Source organism: Lethenteron reissneri, chromosome 31 (assembly GCF_015708825.2).
Source record: "Lethenteron reissneri isolate LAM-NWPU_2019-01 chromosome 31, ASM1570882v1, whole genome shotgun sequence".
Lineage (NCBI taxonomy): Eukaryota > Metazoa > Chordata > Hyperoartia > Petromyzontiformes > Petromyzontidae > Lethenteron > Lethenteron reissneri.
Window position 1 is genome coordinate 7,399,880 of NC_083809.1, and position 24,654 is coordinate 7,424,533.

General features: G+C 50.3%; 1 protein-coding gene across 1 annotated transcript in view; it reads left to right on the plus strand.

Moving 5' to 3' along the window:
* LOC133349742 (adenylate cyclase type 5-like) overlaps positions 1-24,654 on the plus strand; it is a 208,353-nt gene that overhangs the window by 169,391 nt on the left and 14,308 nt on the right. Inside the window, 9 exon segments of the mRNA XM_061563455.1 lie at positions 6,513-6,541; positions 9,240-9,387; positions 13,617-13,714; positions 14,994-15,081; positions 16,846-16,962; positions 17,612-17,770; positions 19,760-19,935; positions 23,444-23,473; positions 24,435-24,567. Coding sequence (XP_061419439.1) covers positions 6,513-6,541; positions 9,240-9,387; positions 13,617-13,714; positions 14,994-15,081; positions 16,846-16,962; positions 17,612-17,770; positions 19,760-19,935; positions 23,444-23,473; positions 24,435-24,567 — 978 coding nt within the window.

Below are 24,654 nucleotides of genomic sequence, written 5' to 3' on the forward strand. Positions count from 1 at the left end.
TTAAATGAGTACCTGGTGTGGTGGGTAAACATCGCCACTGGAGACACAAAGGCGGAGTGGTGTCGGCCATCCACCCCCTCGTGTACCGTGCCGGCCTTCACAGGTGCTCTCTTAAGGCATTTGCCCCAGATATGGGGAGATCTTTGTGTTGTACATGTGTATGCTGGTGCTAATTAATTCAACGTGCATATATGTGCGCATGTGTTTGTGCGTACATGTATGTGTGTGTGTGCCCTGGAAGCTAATGCAACGCGCGTGTGGGCATGAGTAAGCGCCTGTGTGTGTGAGTGTCTGTGTGTGTGTCTGCGTGTGTGTCTGTGTGAGTGGGGAGTGGTAGTGTAGCGGTTAGCACGCCGCGCTACGAACCCGACAACCTGCATTCGATTCCCGCTCACGGCCAACACCAGTGACGATTAACTGAACCGGTCCTGGGCCTCCCCTAGATCGACTCAGCCTCAAACGAGTACCTGGTGCGATGTGTGAACATCACCACTGGGGAGACAAAGGCGGCCGAGCGTGGTCCTGTCCACCCACCCCCATTGTGCTCCATGGCAGCCTTCATAGGTTGCTCGCCAACAGCACTTGCCCCAACAATCCATTCAGGCTATACGAGGGGAAACTTTGTCTTTGCATGCTTGCTCGTGTGCGTGCGTGCATGCGCCTGCGTATGTGTGCATGTGCGCCGGTCCGGTCTCTGAATATCAATGAGCTCAGGAGCCTCGCCACACAAGGGTTGCACGCGAACAGAATTCACATGCAGCCCCCATTGACGGCTCGCAAGCCTCTCCCCCCCCCCCCACCTTATTTATATGCAGACATAACAGCCGACAGATGCATCTCATGGCAAATCCGTATTGGCATGTCACTGGTGTTCGCTTCTCTATTTGATTTTTCCCTTCTTACAATTATGTTCAGTTTACACTCTTGGCTTCACGACTCGTAAAACAACACCAGGAAAATCTCTGTCATTTGGACCTTTCGCAGAAAGCAATAAACGCCTCCCCCCCCCCCCCCCCCCAAGATGTTAGGATGTTTTCTGGAAGATGATATGTGCGAGATGGAATCAGTGCACTAATTCCGAGGCCCTCTTAATTCCCAACTGATCGCAATGCAGCGTTGCACTCTGGATGTGTTCCTAATTTCCGGATTCATTTGAAGGAAAACGAAAATCTATGGAAATTGGGCCTAGATGTTCAATTTCAGGTGGTAAAAAAAAAACCCCGTACAGCTTGCGTCAACGCCACGAAGTCGCGACCGTGCGTTTGCCACCAGAGGTGATGTCGCGTGGCATTGTTGCATATCGTCACTTTTGTAAGCAAGAAGGGACGTGACATTACATGCCATGTAAACGATTGGAGAGAAAAACTATAAAAACTGTAAAAATACCCCAAATCTCAAATTGAAGCCTACAGTGGCACCAAGGCAACATGACCCACCACAAACGTATTTGCCCTATGGCGATCAAATCCAACCAATATCTAATCATTTGTCCTCAGAACTGAATAAACAAGATTAAGTAGAAGAAAAAAACAACTCGTTCCACTTCAGAATCCAGTTCCGTCTGTGGCGGTGGCTTGGATTTGAACCCAGGGTCTCGTGGTGCCAGCTCAGGTGCCGGGTGTGGTATTGGCCATACCACACTCTCTCGTGCACCATGCGTGCCTTCATATCAACTTGCTATCTTAACACTTGCCCGAACAGCCTATGTACAAACTAGATTCGAAGCTTTCTGTTTGTCTTCGTGTGTCTCGCTCGGTGTGTCTTCGTGTGTGTGTGTCTCTCTCTGCATGTGTGTCTGCCTATGCTGTTCCCGTGTCTGCGTTTTATCATTCATTCTTACCTGATGACGGTTGCTTGTGTTGCAACCGAAACGTCGTATTCCATTATTATTTGATTGACTTTACCGAAAGAACCAGCCTATGTACGTTGAACTTCGTTTGTACCGTGCTTTGCCAACCGTGCTAATATATGTCCATGTTAGGGGCATCTTTGTTTTTGTGTAAGTATGGATGCATGCGTGTGGGTGTGGTTACAGTTGCGTATGAAAATAACGAACAGCACTTTGCCCCAAAAGTCTGCTTAAGGGCTATAATAAGGGGGGAAGGGGGGGCTGTTATTGTCTCTTGCTGTCCAGCACGGCCACGTGCTTGGTGCACGCGAGTTGTCGCCTTGCCCCCTGCTGGTACACAGACGCATCGTGCCACCCCCTCCATTGGTTTTCTTTTTTGGCCAGCCAAAGCCATGCTCAATCGTTTAATAATTTAATGGATGCTGCAAAGACCTTGTCGAACAAAGGGCATCAACAACACACGCGGCTCGTGTGAAAGTCTGTCCGAGATTCAATACCACGTGTGCCACCGTGCGTCACCGCAAGCAAGAAGACGCCTGGGTTCGATTCTCGACTCGGGTGCCTTTCTGCGTGGATGCATGGGTGGAAAAAACCCGATTTTTCCAGCGGCAGGCATCGGGTTTTTTCTTTAATACAATTAAACCCGATTTCGGGGAATTAAAACCTGGTTTAATGAATACGAAACTCTGATCCAAGGCTTAGGCTGCTTCCTCGTCGGTGCTGCTATCGTACTCGGGGCCGTCGGGCACGAGGTAGTCGTAGAATGCAGGCGGGCAGGTTGGTCTTGATGAACACGAGCTTCTCCTCCACAATCGTGGGCGCCAGTGAGTTCCTTAGCTTGGAATGGATGAAGCCCATCGTTGAGAAGTTGGCGAAGTGCGGTTCTGCAATTAGAACCAATTATACCGGATTTCTCCCAATCTCAGATGATCGGGTTTAATATAAAAAGACAATTAAACCCGATTGTAAAAAACCCGACTGTGCCACCCTTGCGTGGATGTGTGTCATCGCCTTGTACGTGCACGTGTACATGTATGTTGAACTTCTTTCGCACCGTACGTAGCCAACCGTGCATGGCTTTCAGCATCTACCTCCCATAAGCCATGACTATACATAACCCAGTGGCGAAAACTGTAACCTGAAAATCACTTCGTTTTCATTTCGAGCGGCAACATTTCCCCCCCCCCGCCCCACTCTAAAACACTTGGCAGAAACATTTAGACTCAGTGAGTGAGGCTCTCTGAGTAAACAAGCATAACAATTATAATGCGTATAACAGGAAAGTAATTTGCATATTTACACACGTACGGACATTGATAAATGTGCGTATTGTATTGCTTTAGTGGTTCTTTGTCTTTTATTTCTAAAAAAAAAGTTGAGCGCTCATTGAGATTCATTATAAAACATTGATTGTCAAGCTGACCTGAGTAACATGAGTAACATTAGTCTGGGGATGGAAAAAAAACCTGATCCTTTCGATTCTACAGAGAGATTGACTTTTGCCAAATGCACATGCATTTGTGTTTGACAACATGTATTGGTTTATACAGAGAGATTGACTTTTGCCAAATGCACATGCATTTGTGTTTGACAACATGTATTGGTTTAGCCAGTGTATTGGTTTAGCCATGTTTGTGTTGTTGTAGTACAGAGTTAGACTGATGGCCTTAATCTAAGTTGTCTTGTGGTTGTTGTTGTTGTTTGACTTGCATCCCACTGGGATTTTTGCACACAGCGTTGGTGTACGGTGTTTTTTCTGCAATATTTTTGCTGTCTTTTCTTGGATTTTCTCTTTGCACTTAGTCACATATTCACTTTAAGATGTTTTTTTGTTCATGTTTTTGTTTTTTGTTTGTTGCGGTTGCACCCGATTCAAGAGCTGAATGGCTCACAGGGCTATACCTAATAAATGAACTTGAACTTGAACTTGAACTTGGTGCGGCCCATCATAGGTCTTGGAAGGTTTGAGTTTTATACCGGGTCACGGTTGTTTCTGTGATTGTCCCGTCAATCGTTTTAGAAGTTGAACTTTCTGTCGCAGGGTCTTTGACATCCACTTTTGAAAGCCGGAGGCGGATGCGAGTGGCGGCGCAGTGGTTAGCGCGCGGCGTTGCACACTCGGCGACACAGCCGAGGCTCACATCAGGGACGAGTGATAATTATCAGAACTTGATCTGGGCCTCCACTAGGTCGACTCGGCTTTTAACGGCCACGGATAACACCAGCAGGGAATAACTCCCCCCACAGCCCCAACCTTCACCAACGCATACTGGCCAGCATTAAGGATAGTAACGAACTAAAATTCCACAAAATGACAGACACCGTGTGTTGAAGCTTTCATCCAGTAGAAAATTGATGGAGGCCTGTAAATTATTGTGGTAATTCACCGTAACAATCATCAAAGCGGCTGCAGTGGAAATTGAGCATCGCCTCTGTGCAAACCGGCCCTTAGTGTGAGTGTGCTTATCTGCTAGGTAACCCAGAGTCCTTTTGAATTCGAGCCATTTACAATACACAATGTTTAAATCTGGTAATACACATGTATAGCCAGTTTTTGTCAATCCGCTGCTGGATAATGAGGGCCTCCCCACTCCTTGTGGGGTGCTGAGAGATATTTTGACCATACTTCACCACGCCGGTCATGGCAGGTTGGCGAAGGCTTTTGGGGAGTGCATAACAGTGGATTTTGCTGCATTGCCCTCTACCGCCCATACGACTGCCACACTCCAGTCTTGTGCATGGTGGTCACCCATCCAAGCACTCGCCAGGCTCAGCTCTGCTTAGCTTCTGAGATCTGACCAAGATTGGGGGGGCATTCTGGTTGGTTAAACTTGCTGTGTCCGTGCCCCTCCTGGACATCTGTGAAAAATAAATTCATAGCTCATCGGATTTCTCCAGGGTAATAAAAAGATTTTGATTAATTCTGGTTTGGTCAAAGGCAATTTGGCATTGTTTATTTATACTTTATTACATAATACTGCCAATTATATCCCAGCTGTGCTGTTGGATTCATGGCACAGAGTGAAAAATTAACATCATTGGAGAACTCATAAAGGCAGCAGAGATGCACGTCGTGTCGAAGACCAGCCCTGGAATATAACGCCACAGAACCGATTTAATAAGTTGAATTTCAGCAATCAATTTCTGTGTGGGGTTGTTAATGCTCTTTCCTTTTTTCAGCAGTGGGTTTTCTCCGAGTTCTCTGGTTTCTTGTCCTAGAAATAATAAAAAAACACTCAATATACTGTAATGGGAATTGCCAACAATGTCCCAATCATAGGCGGAGTTTGATTGCTCTATTTGGGTGGGCGGGAGGCAGGGGTTCACTTTGTCCCTCACATTAGGAATTGCGGGTGCATAGAATTAATGTATTTTTTAAAAAATCTTAATGGCCACCCCCCCCCCCGCCCCGAACTCCACCCTGATCCCAAAACTTAGCTGCAAATGACTAAATTAGGAATTTCTCGCAGCAAACCTCGCCCGCCCCCCCTGCTGCAAAAACTTGGCAGGACCCTCCTGAAAAAGGGTATTGAGACTCAGCGAAGCCTTCTATGCGTAAACAACAACGATAATAACAAAAAAGTCTGAAAAAACACGATATGATTATGACGTGCATTACTACTGCATTGTTAGTAATATTAAATTATTTAACTCTTACTAATAGCGCTATTTTCGAAACTTGGCACGTTAAAAGAAACAGGGGACATTGACTCAATTGGGAAAACACGCGGCCACCATCGCCGCCCCCGCCCCGCTCCCGATTGCGAAACCCAGCAGGACCCCCCCCCCCTCGCCCGCCCCTTGTGAAGACGTCGTGAGAGATGCAGTCAAACTTTCCCGCGTGACACAAAAACGTTTCTTGTGCCAATCAGTCGACTATTATTTCACGTTACACTGCGGGACAGCGGGCAGCCCAGCGTGGCAGCATTCGGTGAAAAGTCCAAAGCCCCCGGCTGGAGACTCCAACCATCGTTTGTAGTCTTCTGCCCCACAAAATGGGAGGTGCTTGCCTCAAAACTCCCTCCGTCCATCCCGAGCTCCCATCTTGTTATTAACGATCGATGTCTTGTTTGGAGCTACACCAATTGATGTTTGCATTTGATTGTATAGACAGCACCATCTGTGTTGTAGCCCTCACCACCATGTTGGATGATATTGGTCGCGAAAGCCCACGTGTTGAACGCCGTTCCTCTCTATGATATATTTTTAATGTGTTAATGAAATGATGTCCGTGAGTGTGCGAATGAACGATTTGTAAACGATGTATCAGGCGGGATGGATCTCCGCCTCCTCCTTCACGCTGTGGCGGAGCTGCGTTTGATCATCTGCGGCGAGGAGGATGGAGGCAGACAGTCGTCACTGTCATCTTCCCTGGGGGCTTTTTTTCATCTTCTTCTTATTTTAAACAAATTCTGCCACTCGTGAAGTTTTCAACGGTTGATACACTTAAAAAGGAAACGCTCTCTTTACTTTGATGTTGATACAGCCCCCCCTTAGCTGTTTACTCATTTCCGTATATTCACGTTGTCACATCGGCTTGTTTGACTTAATGAATATGTAAGCAAATAGATAGTTGTTGTGACATAGTTTCGTCTCATTCAAGAGCCGGATCTTACCGCTTGTGTGGACGCACGTGTGATCCGGTGTGTTTGTGTTTTCACAGGGGTTTGTGGACAACATGGGGAACACCAAGTAAGTGTGCATGCATGAATGTGCGTACACACACATGCGCATACACAACAATTAGTTCATGTATGGCCTTCAACAGACCGTTGGGGCAAGTGCTCCATACGCACAAGCATGCACAGCAACAACCGCCATTGGCCACTAGATAGCGGTGACATCGTCACAGCACTTGTGCCAGACTAAGTGCACTTTGAGGCCACGTGAAGTGTCTATCGACCGCTGGTAGGAGGTCACGGGACAGACCCAGGTGCCATGGGTCGACTGACCGAGATGACTGGCTGATGAACCACCTGTGCCCCCTGCTGTGCCAACTTGCTGTGTTTTAGCGCCCCGGCGCTCCGCTGTATGCATGCACACACACATACATACACATACATTCACATACATATACATACACATACATACACACACATACATACACACATACACATGTCCTGCTGAAAAGAGAGGGGTGTCTACTGAGACACCCAGAGGGGAGAGAGTCTCTACTGAGACACCCAGAGGGCAGAGTGTCTCTGTTGAGACTCTCTCAAGCAGTTTGACCACCAAAGTTGCATAGCCGAGCTCCGTGTCCGAACAACGCCTCCTCGACACGGTCACGTGGTGGTGGCCGTTCTTAGACCACGAAACTCGCTCGACCTGAACAACTCGGTGTGACCAGCAGGGATGGCGAGGTCAGAGCGGCCCAGATTCGCAACCCAGGTGCTCGACGGCACCGGCTCGGTAGCGCTCTGGGGACAGGGCATAACCGCGAAAGCCCGGAGCCACGCGCTACAATTCGTGACCGCCTTCCCTTGTAAACTCTCCCCATTAGCAACACCCGTGGCGCCACGGCCTGCAAAACCGTGCCCATATATGCGATCGCTGTTAGTTTAATTTACGGGAAAGAATGCAAGCAATTGGCGTGGTATGCGAGGGCTTGGGGGGGATATGGGAAGTATAATACAAAACGAACCCATTGGGCGTTTTCAATGTCCTTTTGTGGGCACTGAGAAGGATGGTTTTGTAGTTTTATAGATGCCGGTTAAAGGTTGAAAGTGTACAGGTGTTGGGGAGTTGGCTAATGGTGAATGGTGACGGCATTCCAATGCCCCCCCCCCCCCCTGCCTTCGATATCACCATACAGACTGTTGGGATAAGAAATCAGCTTTGAGGGCCGGCACTGCACGCTGGGTGGGGGGTGGTGTGGCCGATACGGCACACGGGGCCTTTTTGGGGCGTGATGTGGCTTACATCTTGCCTGGCCAACTTTGTCTCGCCAGTGATGTCAGTCGTGGCTGATAATTGAACTGATGTTGCCTGGTTCTTAAGGCAGCGTCGTAGCCACTACAACACTGCTGCTGCCTCTGCAAAACACAAAAATCCCCCGTATAGCCTTAACAGACTTGCGAGCACCTATGAAGGCCGGCACGGCACACGAGGGGGTGGGTGGCCAGCACCACACCTGACCTCCTTTGTCTCCCCAGCGGCAATGCTTAAACACACTGCACCAGGTAGTCATTTGAAGCTGAGTCGACCTAGGGGAAGCCCAGCACCAATTTAAAATATCGCCACTGGTGTTGGCTGTGAGCGGTGCGCTAACCACTACACTACTGTTCCCCATTCTGTCTCTGCCACGCACACACACACGTGTGCAAAGGTATGCAGTATCACACTTGGACATACATGCACATGTAACTCAGACACACACACTTGTCTGAAGCCCAATATGAGCATGGGGTGAAACTCATCTCCATTCGCATCTCTGAGTCAGTGGTGGAAATTCCTCATTCCTATGACAGGGGCCAGTATATCCGTTGACAATGCACAAAGTGATAATAATCGTATTGGCCCTGGAGAATTGATGATGATGATGATGGAGGCTTGAGTTGATCCGTGACCAGAATTGTTTTGAACTAGTGACCTTCTGACATGTGATTTGAGTACTTTTGCTTCAGAACCACCCAGCTGGAATGCTCACTATGTTAATGGTTGGTGAAATTAAATGTAATCCATATGCGTGGCACTATGACTAAAAACATACGACTCACGGTTGGCAGCTTGCAAGTTCAAATCCTGGACAGGGGGGTCACCTTGGCTCGGCGACAGAGTGTGACTGGCATGGGCCTACCACCCCCCCCCCACCCCCTGCCACCATGCCAACCCCATCCAATGTCAATCGACGGGTTGTGTGTGGTGGGGTAAACTGTGGGTACTCCCATCTCTTTTATGACGTCGGGCCAGTGTGTAAGAGTAGGCCTAAATACCACTCGATATGGTCTCTCTAGATGGTCTCAGACTCGAGAGCAATTGCAGGGCTGTACCTTTAGGCGCCACGGTGATAAGATGTTAACTACCTCGCCTGGTATACAGAAGGGTGTGGGTTTGATCCAGACTCTGATGCCTGTTGTTTCTTTGGAGTTTGCGTATTCTCCCCGTGGTCGTGTGGATATTTATCTGGGTCCCCCGGCTCTTCCCTTTACACTTAGAATCAACATGTGTATTTGGCTGCTATAAATTCGCACGCGATAAGCCACTCCATTGAGCTTCTTAAAAAGTGCTACACAGCTGAGTGAGGCCTTACGTGGTAAAATAGTTTTTGTATTTTAGTTTTATGCATTACAATTAAAAGCACCCGGTTGTATGGCTTAGCTGGGGCGTTGGTGAGAAGTCGGAAAAAAAACCGCGCCGCGTGTGCCCCCCGGGTGCTGGCCCATCGTCGCAGGAGCATCATGCCGGAAGCCCTGAGCCCCGACGACGAGGTGAACGAGTTCCTGGGCCGAGCCATCGACGCGCGCAGCATCGACCGCCTGCGATCGGAGCACGTGAAGAAGATCTTACTCACGTTCCGCAAGCCGGAGCTCGAGGAGAAGGTGAGGCCTTTTTCCCAGCCCCAGCAGCGGCAGCAACAGCGTCAGCAATGCCAAGCAGCACCATCAGAACCAGCAGCACCAACAATGCCAGCAGCAGCAGCATTAGTAACCAGCAGTGCCCCCTATGACCAGATCACCCTGCATACAACCCAAGCTGAGCAGGGTTGAGCCAGTGTTAGTACTTGGGATGGGTGATGACCATCATGGTGGCGACATGTTAATTACCTCGCCTGTTATGCAGAAGGTCGTGGGTTTCATCCCAACCCTGTGTATTTGGAGTTTGCCTCTCTCTCGCCGTGGTCGTGATCGCATGGATGTATCACCGGGTCGTCCGGTTTTTCCCTCCACGCGCGCACAGACGTACGCGTATCCAGAAACACGCCGCTCTACTCAAACGAACGCAGAGATGTAGGCGGCAATGCAAGATGCGCGCACGTGCACGGGCAGACGCGTCGGCACGACACTCATCCGCGCCCTCGCGTTCGCAAATAGCACTCGCACCTACACTCGCGAATGCGCGTGCGTGCACGTGTACGTGCAAGTCGCGTCCGCGCGTGCACGTTTCCCACCCCTAAGCTCCACGCACCCCCAGACGACCCAACGCTCGCACGTGTGTGTGCATTTGCGAAATTACTCGCCATGGTGACGACGGGACAGAAGGGGAAGGGAGGCAGGAAAGGGAAGGACGGCGCCTGCCCCCCCCCGCACCCCTGGGATGACGGAGTCCGTGCCGTAACGCGCCGCCCGGCGACAGTGCTGATGGCGAGCACCTCCAGGGAACCGCCCGTGCCACCCGTTCGGGGACGCAGTTCGTCCCACATCCTGCCCTTATTTTCGCGACGCCGTTGGCGAGCTGTTAACTCCCTCGCCTGGCATGCAGGAGGGTTCATGAGTTCGATCCCGACCCTGACGCCTGTATAATCGGAGTTTGCGTGTTCTCTCTCTCTGTCTCTCTCTCCCCGTGGTCACGTGGATTTTTCTCCGGGTCCTACGGTTTTTCCCTCCACATTCATAAACATGCATTTAGAGTATTTGGCTGCTATCAATTTCCATGCGTTGAGCTATCTCTTTTGGCCAGGTCACTTCAGAAAAAGAGCTGCGTAGCTCGGTGGGCCTTACCTGGTGAAATAAAAAATAGTTGAACAAAAAAGCAAAAAATAGTTCAGTTTTTTGTTTTATTTCACTGGGACATTGCACTCCTTGGTCTCAACTACCCATGAATGTACAGGCAAGTCAGCAGACGCGTTCATGATTTCCTTTATTTAGCTGTTTGGCTGGGGGAGGGGGATGGGACCATCAGTGTTGGGAGGAGGGTGGCGGGGGCTGCGGATAGAATGCCCGTCTTGAAATAATTAAAATTGTTGAGTTCAAATCCCGGGCAGAGGAGGTCGACTCAGCTCGACCCAGCCCAGCATCTCTCCAACGTTGATCAAATGAGCGTCGTTTTCTTGGAAGTCGCAGCTGTAGTCGTTTTGCGGATAAAACTGGCTCCCGCCATGGCAATGTGGAATTTGCACAGCACACTCAGGGCTGGCGATGAGATGAGCACTGTGCGCCATACTCTGGTATCTCTACGTGCGTGATAATTTCAGGGCATTACCGTGATTTTGGGTAGAATTCTCAGAAAAGGACCGAGTTACGCCAGTCCTTGGTGTCTTATTAAAATACGTACATACTAAATCACTAATTATCCTGTCCCATTGGCCAAAACTACCACAGTCGTACGCATGGTTTTCCTCAGAGCATTCCGCTTTCCTCCCACGTTCAAGACATAAATAACACTTAAAATACTGTACCACGTGCAAAAAAGGAAAAATAAATCGAGTGGAAATGGGCAGGGCCAATGGTTACTGCGATAATGACAGACCAGAGACGACAGACAAAGCTCACGGCAGAGTGGACACCGTGGGGGAGGGAGGAGAAGCGAAGGGAGACAGCGGAAGAGAAGGTGGCAGCAGCAGCGAGATGACATCACAGAGTTCAGAGGTCACGACTGCACGGGAGGCCTCAGCAACAGAATGGATTGGAAGGGAATAGCGGAGAGCCCCTTTGCCCTGCAGCGAGAAGTTACAGGCTCGTAACAATATCAAGACACCAAATGAACATTTTCTTCAAGCAGATCTCTCCTTCTAGATTTTAAGTTTTCGTGACTGCAAGGGTCCATACTCTTTGTTTTTTTTTTTCCGGTAAAGTCACGTAGGTAAAATAATTTATTTTCCTTTTTTACCTACGTGACTTTAGCGAAAAAAACAAAGAGTACAGATCTCTCCTGATCGAGCACGTTTTAACAAGTGGGATTTCAAGCACGTGTGTTGATCAGCCTTTATATCCATAAACAGCCCGGGGACACTCATTGAAATTCCACATTTTTATGGCAGGGGCAGTCTCCTCATAGAACAGCCATCGTTGATAAAATATTTTTTTTGTGTTACATATCTGAAAGTTGCCTTGTATAAAATAAGCCAGAATGTGCACCCCCTTATCCCATCAGATCCCAGCAGCTAAGCAAAGTTGAACCCAGATAATGTTTGGATGGGCTGCAGGTTCTGTGCTACGCTGTGGCCAGTGGAAGAGAAGGTAGTGCAGTAAAATCCATTGTTGTCCTGTGCTTCTATGCTTCCACATGTAGACTCACCCCCCCCCCCCTCTACCAACCTGCACTGACTGGTGGGGTGAAATAATCCCCGCAGCCCGTAACGGGGCATGAGGAGGCACTCGCCCACCAGCACGCTCGCTCCTCACCGAGTTGCTGATGAAAGGGTAGAGCTTATCGTGCAACCGAAACCACCATCAGCAACGTAGATATAATTATATAACAGGCGTCTTAAAAAGAAATCAGCAATGCTTTGCTTTTCCTGGGATAAAGCGCATCGTATGTACGTTGAACATCTCCCGCGCCGTACATAGTCAACCGTGCCAATCAGAGGTGCATCGACTGCAATAACGTGTAAATATAATAATAATGATAACCGAGAGCTATTGGGGATATGTCCCATGTGGTGGTGGAAACGGGTTTAACTCATGACGCCTTGTGCCCATGACGCAGACACCCACACACTCTCAGCCTCCCCCAGGTGTATCCCACAATAGAACACCTGCCTTTGTACATTCATAACGGCTGTGTTGGCGTGGTCGTAAAATGCCCGGTCGGCAGCCACGAGCGGGGGGATGGTGGGGAGCGACTCCTTTTATCCGCGGCGTTGTTGCGTGCGAATCCAATTGTGCGTCGACCCAATCGCTCGTACCCGAAAAATCGAATGATGTATCAGAACTAAAGAAACCTCAACACGTTCGTAAAAAGCAGCGCGTTTTCGCGAGCCATCAAACGAAGACGGTCACCGCGCGCTTTCAGATGCGCTTTTGCGGCCGTCTGGAACGCTCTTCCTTCCAATATTAAGAAGCCACTGGAGCTATGCACTTTTAAATAATCTAGATTGAAAACGAATTTCTTTAGAACTGCTTTTCGTGTTTAGTTTGTTGTCCTTCCCCCCACAGCTCCGATTAGCACGGTTGGTTAGGTACTTTGAGAAAGAAGTCCAACATACACACGTACATACCACTGTGCTCTGAAGAAGGGCCATTGCCCGTACCGTCGCCTATTGTAAACTTTTTAAAAGGTTTTAGTGATCAACGTGTTGAGTTGGTTGTTATCTTTGTGCACCGCTGCCAATGCAGCATCAACGAATAAAATGTTTAAACAAAAGAATACAGTAATTAAGCATACATGATTTGCATCGCCGCTGACCTAGCTTCGAATCCAGGCCTCCGCCCGTGCTTAAGTCGGCTTCTCAACGTAGACGTGAGCCGCCGTTCTCATCTCCGTCAACAGTGACTGCACACACACACAAAACAACCCATTTCATTCAATTTGGTTCTGCAATAAATTGCCTTCTTTTAAAACTCTAGAGAATTAAAAAAAACATCGGGTTGACTGTCATACAGTGATTGGTTTTTAATCTCCGCCACAGGGCGGGTGGGAAAGTGCTGCCCTCTGCCGTGTGCGTGGAACGGCGGTCACTCGAAGCAATCTCGAAAGTCGTTCCCATGCTATCCGCTTCCGTGGGCTATTCTCCAGCTCCTCAACATGCCTGGCTGCATTGGTCTCAAACCCATCACTGACATTCATGAGCACACCTCCACACCAGGTAGAATGCTGATTCGAGGCTGAGTCTACCTAGAAGGGTGGCCGGTTAAACAGCAGGCTGTCTCTCCCGCGCGCGCGTGTGCAGTACTCGCAGGAGGTGGACGACAGGTTCGGCTCCTACGTGGGCTGCGCCTTCATCGTCTTCCTCTTCATCTGCTTCGTGCAGATCACCGCCACCCCCCAGTGAGTGCACCCCTCTCCCCGTGCCCCTCCCTCATCCCCCGCTCCGCCCTCCACCACTCAGCCATTCCCGCATGAACTCACTCCACCACTCACCCACTAACTTCACTCCACCACTCACCCACGAACTCACTTCACCACTAACTCACGCCACCACTCCCCACTAACTCACTCCACCACTCATCCACGAACTCACTCCACCACTCCCCACCCTACTCACCCACACTCCCACTCACTCACTCAACCACTCCCCTACCCTTCACCACTCACCCACTAACTCACGCCACCACTCACCCACGAACTCACTCCACCACTCCCCACCCTACCCACCCACACTCTCACTAACTTACTCCACCACTCCCCACCCTCCCTACTCGCTCACTCACCCACGAACTCACAAAAAAATGGGTCCATTCACATCTGTTAACCAGCAGTTGCTCTCTACTCATTACTGCTGGCTCTGGCAGAGGCAATGCTGTCGTAATCACGTGTCCCGTTGCTTTTGCTGAAGCGACTTCATAACACTGCCAACTGCTCGCTCATAATTCTTGCAGTTGTATTGATAGATGAATAGTGGCTGATGCTGCGTTTAGTTTGTTGACCCCCCCCGCCCGCACCTTCGATTGGCACGGTTGGCTACGTACGGCGAGAAAGAAGTTCAACGTACATACATACTAATCCACCTTGTACTGCAACGTGGGTAGCGTATTCCGCGCTGCACTATGGGAAGGCTGATTCATCTGTGGGGGGACGGGGGTCAGGAAGAATGGCTTTCTAGCGAGAGGGGAGAGGGTGCCCGCCTTTCTCTCTCGTCACCTGCTATGTCTATGGAGCTGGTGTGTATGTGTAAAGCGGTTCCAAGCCGGGTAAGTCTTGAACTTGGCCTTTGTTACGTATTCCCCACAGCGTGCAGTATATATGTATATGTAACACTTCTTTCGCACCATAAGTAGCCAACCGTAGTAAGGATGCAGGCGTTCAGGTGCTGCACTTTCGCTCCGCTCCTTTTACCCTTTTCTCCGTCCTTTCTGGTACTTTCCTGACTCCCCACCAATCCCCTTCGTTTCTCCTCACGGTCTCCCAACAGACCCCTCATTTCCGCGTGCCATTTGAACTCACGAGCCATTAGGCCCCGCTGAGTATTCATTTGTTAATTCCCGATAGGGTTTGCCTCTCGGTGGCCCTTACTGGTGTGTAATCACGCATGGTGTTGTAGTCTTCGTGTTATTGAATTTGACCTCCTTGTGCCCCCCGCCGCCCCCCGCCGCCGCCACCCCAACAGTTCAGTGCTCATGCTGGGCTTCTATTTGACGTGCTTCGTGGTGCTGGTGTCGGCGCTGTTCGTGTCCGGGATCTACGCCTGCATCAAGGTGGGCGTGGTGGATGGGGGGGCGGGGGGGTCGATACTCGCTCTGCGTACCGTGCGATGGCCACGCGGGTGACGGCGACAATGCAGTCAGATCTGCGTCGCTCAGGAACCTGCCGCCAGCCCGACACAAAGCTGGCGTTTAACACGCGATCGTTGTTCCAGCTCGTCGGTTTCGGTGGCCGTGCGTCTGTATGGACGTACGTTGAACTTCTTTCGCACCCTACGTAGCCAACCGTGCTAATCGGAGGTGCGGGGGGAAGGACAGCAAACTAAACACTTCATCAGCCACCACAACGTCATTTATCGATACCGCTGCTAAAAATATGAACAAGCAGTGGCCATTGTTATGAAGTCCCCTTCAGCAGAAGACACACTGGGACTAAATCTGTTGAGGAGCAATGCTCACAACCACATGAAATGCATTATTATCTTATCTATGATTTTATATCGCACATTTATCAAAGCGCTTTACAAGAATTATAAATGGTACATTAGTTATTGGCTGTATGGGAAAAGGGATGGGGTTTGAATGTTGGGGAGGGGAAGGGATGGCAAGGAAGAGTGATGATAGGGAACGGGAGGGAGGCGAGGTTTGGAGAGGGAAGAGGGAGGATGGTAAGGGAGGGTGATGATAGGGAAAGGGAGGGCCGAGGTTAGGACGGAGGAGGATGGTGAAGGTTTTAAGGAGGAGGACAGGGAGTAGGCAAGGGATACGCTCTTGATGAAAGATGAGTCCTAAGGGAGGAAGAAAAACTGGTGAGTGAAGTTGCCTGCGTGATGTGGAGTGGGAGTTTAGTCCAATGGAGGGGAGCTGGGAGGGGAAAAGAGCGGAAACGTGGCTGAGCACAGGGAGGGGGGGATGGGGGAGGAGTAGTGAGGGATAATAGAGATTGTGAACGCAATCTGTCGTACTTTTTGGGCCAGTCCACGCGACCTTAGCCAAGATACAAACGGGGGATCGTTGTTTTGGCTGCGAAGAACCTACTACCACGCGTTTAGTTCGGGAGAGAGGAGCCCATTTCGGGCGGCATGCACCGTGCGTCGTGAGAAGGCATCCGCCCGGTCAGGAGAGGTGCGACACAGGGCCATGTGACGAGCTCCGCCAGGAGAGAGGAAGGTGAAGTCGTCTTGAGAAGGCCAATTTGCCGAGGATGAGTCCATCTCTCGTGCGACCGGAGCCAATCGGAGACGTCTCAGCTTCTCGTTGTCCTTCCCCCACCCGGCCCCTCCGATTAGCGCGGTTGGCTACGTGCGGTGTTAAAGAATTTCAGCGTAGACACACACGTACGCTGCACCACTCTTCGCTCCAGCCTTGCCTCCACCTCGTGACATTGCTGGAGCAGGGGCTTGTTGATCATAGGGCTTCTGGATCCACCTGCCAAGTTTGGTTGCGAGAATTATTCTTCAACGTACCCGTGAGTGAGCCAAATCAATAACAATTGGCGCGTTAAAAGCTTGTGCACGTGACAATGTATTTGCTCGGCTGTCGGGCGTTGGACGTTCCTATGGACACAGAATTGGTCGGATCGTTACGTGGCCGAACCCGGAGAATCTATCACGAACTGTAATATTGGCTACGTGTCAACTTAACATGGAGGCGTAGCGCGGTTGACATGGTTGGCATGTGCCGTGGTGCGAGGAATTAAACGAAGCGGTCTCATTTATGACCGCGGACGGGAAGTTTTTTTGGCGGCCGTATCGGCGCAGCGAGCAGACGCGTGCTGTAACGGCGGTCGCTGGTGCCGGTTCCGTTGGTGGCGTCCAGGTGTTCCCGGTTCACCTGCAGCGGCTGTCCATCACGATCGTGCAGTCGCGGACCAACAGCAGCATCGTGGGCGTGCTCACGCTGCTGCTCGTCTTCCTCTCCGCGTTCATCAACATGGTGAGCCGGCCGCCCCACGCGCCCGTCTCCCCACCTCCACCCCCCCCCCTAGTCCCGTCCCGAAACTAGGCCCAGCAGGTCTCAATCGCCACGCGTGTGACGCACTGCGATAGTGACCCGCCTGGCGTTCACGTGCGTATGCACACGAGCGCGTGTGCCGACTCACGCATTTACTGATAGTGGCGGTGCTGGTAGTGGGTGGTGCAAGTAACACTGGTGGTAGTGATGGCGCTGGTAGTGATGGCGCTGGTAGCGGTGACGCTGGTTGTGACGGTGCCTCCTGGCCATGACGGTACCTGCTGGCGTGTGCGTGACTGTGTGTGTGTGTGAAGTTCGTGTCGTGGGGAGCGGTAGTGTAGCGGTTCGCGCGCTGCGCTATGAACCTGGTGGCCCGGGAACGATTCCCGCTCACCAGCCAACATCGGTGACGATTATCTGAACTGGTCCTGGGCCTCCCCTAAGTCGACTCAGCGTCAAATGAGTACCTGGCGCGGTGTGTAAACATCGCTACTGGGGAGACAAAAGCGGCCGGGCGTGGTGCTGGCCACCTACTCCCTCAAGTGCCATGCAGGCCTTCATAGGTGCTCGCTAACAACACTTGCCCCAACAGTCTGTTAAGGCTATACAGGGGATCTTTGTCTTTGTGAAGTTCGTGTGCAGCCGCGTGGACGTGCGCGAGTGTGTGGCGAGCGACCTGAACGTGTCCTCGTCCCTCATCGACGTTTGCCTCCTGCGCTCGCTCAACCTCTCGCTGGGCCAGGAGGCGCACGTGTGCAGCTCCTTGCATCCGCACTGCAGCTTCCCTGAGGTGGCTCACTGAATGACTCTCTCACTCACTTGCTCATGCACTCACTCACTCAGTCATGCACTCACTCACTCAGTCATGCACTCACTCACTCAGTCATGCACTCACTCACTCACTCAGTCATGCACTCACTCAAGCAATGCACTCACTCTCTCACTCACTCGCTCATTCTCACTCACTCACTTTGTCACTCCCTCTTTTTTCCGCGCATCTCCGATGAGCATGGTTGGCTCTGTATGGTGCGAGAGAAATTCAACATACATACACTCTCACTGTCACTTAGACACCGACACACTGACTCACGCACTTACTCGCTCACTCTCTCATTCAAACACTCACTCTCTCACTCTCTCCAGAAGCTGTCTCATCGTGACCAGCAGGCCTCGACTTTGTCAATTAGCCTCTAAACATATTGCTGCTGCTATCACACAGAATAATATAAGTTGCCATAATGATTATTATTATTATTGTAAACTTTAATCGATGTATCGATGGATTGTTAAATTGCTAGGTCGGTGGATATGCGAGTGGATGCAGGACAGGTTTAGATACTGCCTGCCATCGATTTGGTTACAGGGTTTTCATCACCTGATCACATATTCTCATCATCGTTTTCAAATGTTAATTTAGCCGATGATGTGCCTGACCCAAATGCGGTGGAGCAGAGCAAGTGATACCAATTTGAGTGGCATTGCCCTGCTGATGAGACGCACGAGAGATTAAAAAGAGATTAGCTGATTCAAAATGAGATTCCTCATGCATAACAGGTATAACAAATTCAGAGAAAATCAATCTCATGGCCATCCTGTATCATTGGGCTGAGGAGCGTTGTTCATCACGTTTCATCATAGGCACCGCTACATAAAAAACATTTTTTTATTTTCTCGTCAACGCAGCGATATTCCTGACCCATTTGATTTCTATAGGCGGAGTCTTCCCATGTTGTAGGAGCCACAGTGGTCAAAGGCCCTTCCAGAGTCGTCTAATTTGCGCCTTGTCAAGTGAATTGGAGCGCTCGAGCTGCGGCGCAGTGGTTAGCGCATTGCGTGGCGAACCCAACCAATCCGAGTTCCATTCCCAGCCACAGCTAACTGACCCCGGGCCCACCCTCTTCACCGACTTGCATTGACTAGGCGTGGCGAGGTATGGTCAAACCTCTATAAACGTCGATTTCAATCGATGGACCGTGGTCAGGTTGCCATCCGAGAGTTAACGCCCTGCTGGTGTGCGCTTGGCGGTGGGGAGCGGTGGCCCAGAGGTTAGCGTGCTGCGATACAAACGCCACCGAACCAAGTTCACTAACACTGGTCAACACACTTTTTCTGGCATAAGGTATTCCAACGGTTATGAGGTAATTTTGGGGTGCTGATTCCAAATCTGGCATCAGTTTTTCTCTATCACATCAGGTTTTTGAGATATCAAATATTTTCAATAAAAACTGCAGAAGAAAAATATAAAATAAATGTGGATATCTACATAAAATTATATTATAAACACACTATCCTAAAAATACAGCACCATATTTTAACACTAAAGCAGTCACTGACTCGCAACAACTTGCAATCATAAGTGACAGAGTTAATTTCGGGTAAAATCAATGAAAATGGGGTATGCCGATAGCATAAAAATGAGATGTGATAGAGAAAATCTGAGATCAGATTTGGATCAGCACCCTGAAATTAGTCTAAAACAGCTGCAAAAGTCCAGGCCAGAAAAAAATGTTTTTTTTGTTGACCAGTGTAATTCCCGCTCCAGTGACGATCATCTGAACGGGTTCTGGCCCTCCCCCTAGGTCAAATGAGTACCTGGTGCGGTGTGTCAAACATCACCACTGCCGGGGCACGGCGCTGGCCACTCCGACCCAGTCGTGTAACAGAGTGGCGGCCTTCATTGGCGGCGCTTCTCGCTTCCGGCACGTGCCCCAAACAGTCTCTTAAGGCGATGCGGGGCGGGGGGTGTGCGGGTGTGGTGTGGATCTTTTGTGTCGCGCAGTACTTCTCGGACTGCGTGCTGCTGTCGCTGCTCGCCTGCGCGGGCTTCCTGCAGATCAGCAGCGTGGGGAAGCTGGGCCTCATGCTGGCCATGGAGCTCGTGTTCGTGCTGCTCATCGAGATCCCTCAGGCGACGCTCTTCGACAACTACGACCTCCTGGCGCACGCCAACGCGCTGTGAGTGAGCGGCGCAACCCGCGGTGGTGATCCGTGGTGGGGGGAGGGGGGGTTGGGTGGGGGGTGGTGGGCGATGGGTGCAAGCGCACACCCCTCCTTCTTGAGACGCCTTTGATGATTACCGCAGCAAAAAACACGGAATAATTTTTTTTTCATTTAAAAAGCTTCACATTTTGGTGTGGCCTCCTTTCTCTTCCATCACACCCCCCCCCCCCACCTAGCCCCACCCTCACCTTTGCTGCTTACACAAATACCCGGGATAACCTGTGTTCGATTCCTGGCCATGTGTGCGCATGTACATATGCTTCACCACACTGAGGCATGGGATGTAGACATTTATTTATTTAAATGGAGGGACATATATTGCAAGGAGGCATACTGTCCGCAAACTTCTTTTGTTACTAATAATAACCATGTCCTAATCCAGCAAAGCCTCACTGCGTCTCAACACTATTTTCGTGCAGAGATAACGCCCAAGCTGAATTGAGCCCCCCCAATGATACCGTTCCTATAAAAAGAGGCCCTTTCAACGCAGCGCCAGTCACCCCAAACCTCCAGAATCCAATTCACCTCCACGGGGGCACACGAGGACGCACGGAGGCACGAGACTGCCTGAACTAACGCAAAATGAGAAACACGCTCCCAACACCCCCAACTCCCTGCAACATTCAAGTTTAACCCACGCTCCAAACCCCTACAGCGCCCTGCAACAGCGCAACTCCATTTCCCATTCATGTTTAACCCACGCTCCCAATCCCACCACTCCCTGCAACAGCGCAACGCCATTTCCCATTCAAGTTTAACCCACGCTTTCAACACCCCCAACTCCCTGCAACAACGCAACTCCATTTCCCATTCAAGTTTAACCCACGCTTCCAACCCCCACAGCGCCCTGCAACAGCGCAACTCCATTTCCCATTCATGTTTAACCCAAATTAAATATGACATTCCCTGTCCGCAAAGCTCCTCGCACCCTCTCCTCTTTTCTCACGATGATGGCGTCTCTGCAGGGAGGTGCGGGGAGCGGGGCGGTTGTGCGAGTTTTAGTCACAAGCGGAACGCTGTCTTACTAGACAAAGAGCCCCCCCTCCCGTATAACCTCAACAGACTGTTGGGGCAAGTGCTGTTAGTGAGCACCTATAGAGGTCAGCACAGTAGGCAGTGGGTAGCCAGCACCACACCCGGCCACCTCTGTCTCCCAAGTTGGAGATGATAATACACTGCACCAGGTACTCATTTGAGGCTGAGTCGACCTAGGGAAGGCCTAAGACCGGTTTAGTGCTGTTAGTGAGCACCTATGAAGGTTGGCACAGAATACGAGCGGGTTATGGGGCAAGCACTACACCTAACCACATCCATCTCCCCGGTCTTGATGTTTACGCACTACATGAGGGACTCATTTAAGGCTAAATTGATCCAGGGAGAAGCCTATAACTGGTTCAGATGTTTGCCACCAATGTTGGCTATTAGCGGGAACTGAACTCAGGTTTGTCAGGTTCATAGTGCAGTGTGCTAACCACTCCACTACCGCTGTGTCCATGCACACGTGCGTGCTCACTCGTACGCGCGCACACACACGCACGCACACACACACGACGCGCAGATTGCGGAGCAATGATGGGTTCAAAGGTCAAAAGTCACTGCATCATAGTGACGTCAGCGTCTGTTAGGGACTGGCTTCTAGACGGTGCGGCTGCTAAGCCAGAGGGATTTCAAAGCTGGATTGCAATAGTTTTCACGTTCGTTTGAGCCAGAGCTCAATTGTAATTTGTGCCTTCACTCTAACTCAAGACACCTCTATTATGGATAGAGGTTGGATTATATTGGTCACGAAAGCCTACGTGTTAAATTGCCTTCACTCTGCTTGATTGTAGTTGTTAAAGCATTGCTATTGGCATTGTCAGAGGTAATTTCTACACTTTGCCTGGTTATTTTGTCTGTATTCAATATTCAAGCTTGTAGAATGTGTCTGTGCACAGGCATCCCTTCTTCCGAAGAGATCGAACAACATTGCAATGGCAGTACATTCGAGTTTTGATTTATATAGCGTCGGAATGTGACCACATCTCAAGAGGCTGTGCAGAAGCGGGGCACGTAATTATTTCAAATGAGCATTGAGTGGCGCTCATCTCTACAGGACAGTCCGGGAACAAAACATGGGAATTCCACATTTTCTATGAGAGGGCCCATGAGATTATTCGTCAGGGTGTCGTTATGAATTGCTCGATATCGATTAAAGCCATTATTCTAAAGTGAATGCAATTGCACGTGAAAAGTGGCGAAGTTTTTTTATTTCTATAAATTGCACGCTCATCGTATATTTAGACATTCAGACGGAGCGCTCCAAGGACACGAGCCATTTTTTTGCAGCAGCAAAAAAAACCGCGTAAAATTATCTTATCAAATTGTTACCCTGAATTTCAGAAGTAAATTTAATTCTGTGGGGGGGGGGGGGGCAGAGGGGGTGGAGGGGGGGAGAGGGTCGGGGGAAAGAGGCAGCTGCAGGTAGGAGGGGTATCCATATTTACAACTCTCGTGAAGGATAAATTCATTTACTGGAATGCAGCAAGTGAAATGATAAAATAACAAACATCTTGTCATCTGCTGATTTACCGACAGCGGAGAAAGCCGTCATTATTTTTGCACCGGCCGTTGAATTACAGACACGAGTAACCTTTCCTGTGATCATTATGTACCGCTTTAGATGGTGGAAGGGGGGGGGGGAGATAACATTTCGGCGCAGCATGAAACGATAGCCACCGGTTAACATAAGTTGTCCTAATGAGGCTGGTGTGGATTTGGTACCAACGCCGCCTCCTGAAAATTGGCAGTGACATTTGGGCTTTATTTATTTTTTTGCTTTCAATGAAAATCTTTCCATCTTAAACATGGGCCATGAATTAATAATCACATAAAATACGGCACCTTGTGTTTGGAGAATGTCATGCCATTTATATTAAACCTGGAAATAAATAAAGTGGCTCGCAAAAACATCGGGCAGCAATTGATTTTGTTAACCCTTCCATTTGTCACCGCCATCGCACATTACAGGACAATTTAGATTTATGTGACTTCTCAAAAGTGCGCAGAGAATCGCGAAGAAATGCACTGGGACGAGGGAAGGGAGAACACGCGAGCGAATATGCAACTTATACGGTGAATATATATTTTTTTATTTAAACCAGGTGAGGCCCATTGAGCTATATAGCTCTTTTCCAGAAGCGATCACAGGAGAGGTAGGCCGGGGTGAATCCATGAAGGATTGCAATGGCAGTGAGGGCGATGTTGTTGTTGATCTGGGACTGGATTGGGAGCCAGTAGACGGATCAGAATATTGCATAGTGCGGTCTGATTTACGGGGCGCAAGCGAGATGTGTGGCACGGTGTTATGGATCGTCATCATTCACTGTCGTGGCTATTTCACCGCCAATACGTCACTACACCTGTGTTGGCACCCGTGAGTTGATCGCCCGTGTGTATGTGTGTGCTCTCTTGTGTGCCTCGACAGAACGTTGGCCCAGAACTCCACAAGCACCTGGTAAGGTGGTGGTGTCTGTGCTCTGCTCACGCATTCCCCGGGAAACAAAAAAAAACTTCACATGCGCTCACTTCGCCGGTGTTTGACGTAGGACGTCTCACCCTGCCCCTACTCCACATCCACTTGTCCACATGTGCAGACGCGGCATGTAATGAAGCGTGCGTGAGTGCATACGTGTGTGTCGTGGGGAGCGGTGGCGTAGCGCTTAGCGTGCTGCCCTACGAATCCGGTGACCCGAGTTCGATTCCCGCTCACGGCCAACATCGGTGACGATTATCTGAACGGGTCCTGGGTCTCCCCTAGGGCGACTCAGCCTCAAATGAGTACTTGGTGCGTTGTGTAAAACATCGCCACTTGGGAGACAAATACGGCCGGGCGTGGTGTTGGTCACCCGCCCCATCGTGTGCCATGCAAGCCTTAATAGCTGCTCGCTAACAGCATTGGTCCTAACAGTCTGTTAATTACTACATTATATTTTGAGTATTCTTTGTGTTTGTGGGGAGTGTAGGTGCAGTGGTTAGTGATCCCCACTCACTACCAATAACAGTGGCGAATGTTTGAATTGGTTCTGGGCCTCCCCTAGGTCGACTATGCCTTAAATGAGTACCTAGTGCGGTATGTAAACACATTAACACTGCTGTACTTTGAATGTGCACTACTGCGTACATGCTGTGTACATCCCACAATGTGTAATCTCGCGTTGTTGCCTGTGCCTTGTCATGTGCTTGTCGCACTCTGTACATGGAGTGCTACGTACGCGCTGTTCTGCGCTGCGCTGTGCTGTGCGAACGCCGTAATGAGCGTAGCACCGATATTCTGTCCGTCCCTTGCCATGTACATTATCAACCATGTACGTGGCCTGCTATGTATCCATACGTATCAATCCATGTACGCACACACTCGTGCACACGTCCCCCCCCCCCGCCCCCCGATGCGTAAAGCCCTGCGCGTGTCCCCGCAGCTCGGACACGCCGGTGCGGATCCCGCTGCGCGTGGCCACGCCTGTGGTGCTCACGCTCTTCGTGCTGGCGCTCTACCTGCATGCGCAGCAGGTGGAGTCGACGGCGCGCCTCGACTTCCTCTGGAAGCTGCAGGTGAACGGGGCGCCACCACCACTTCCTCCAACCACCGCGACCGTCGCCGTGGGAGCGGTGGCGCAGCTGTCGAGAGCGTCGCGCCAC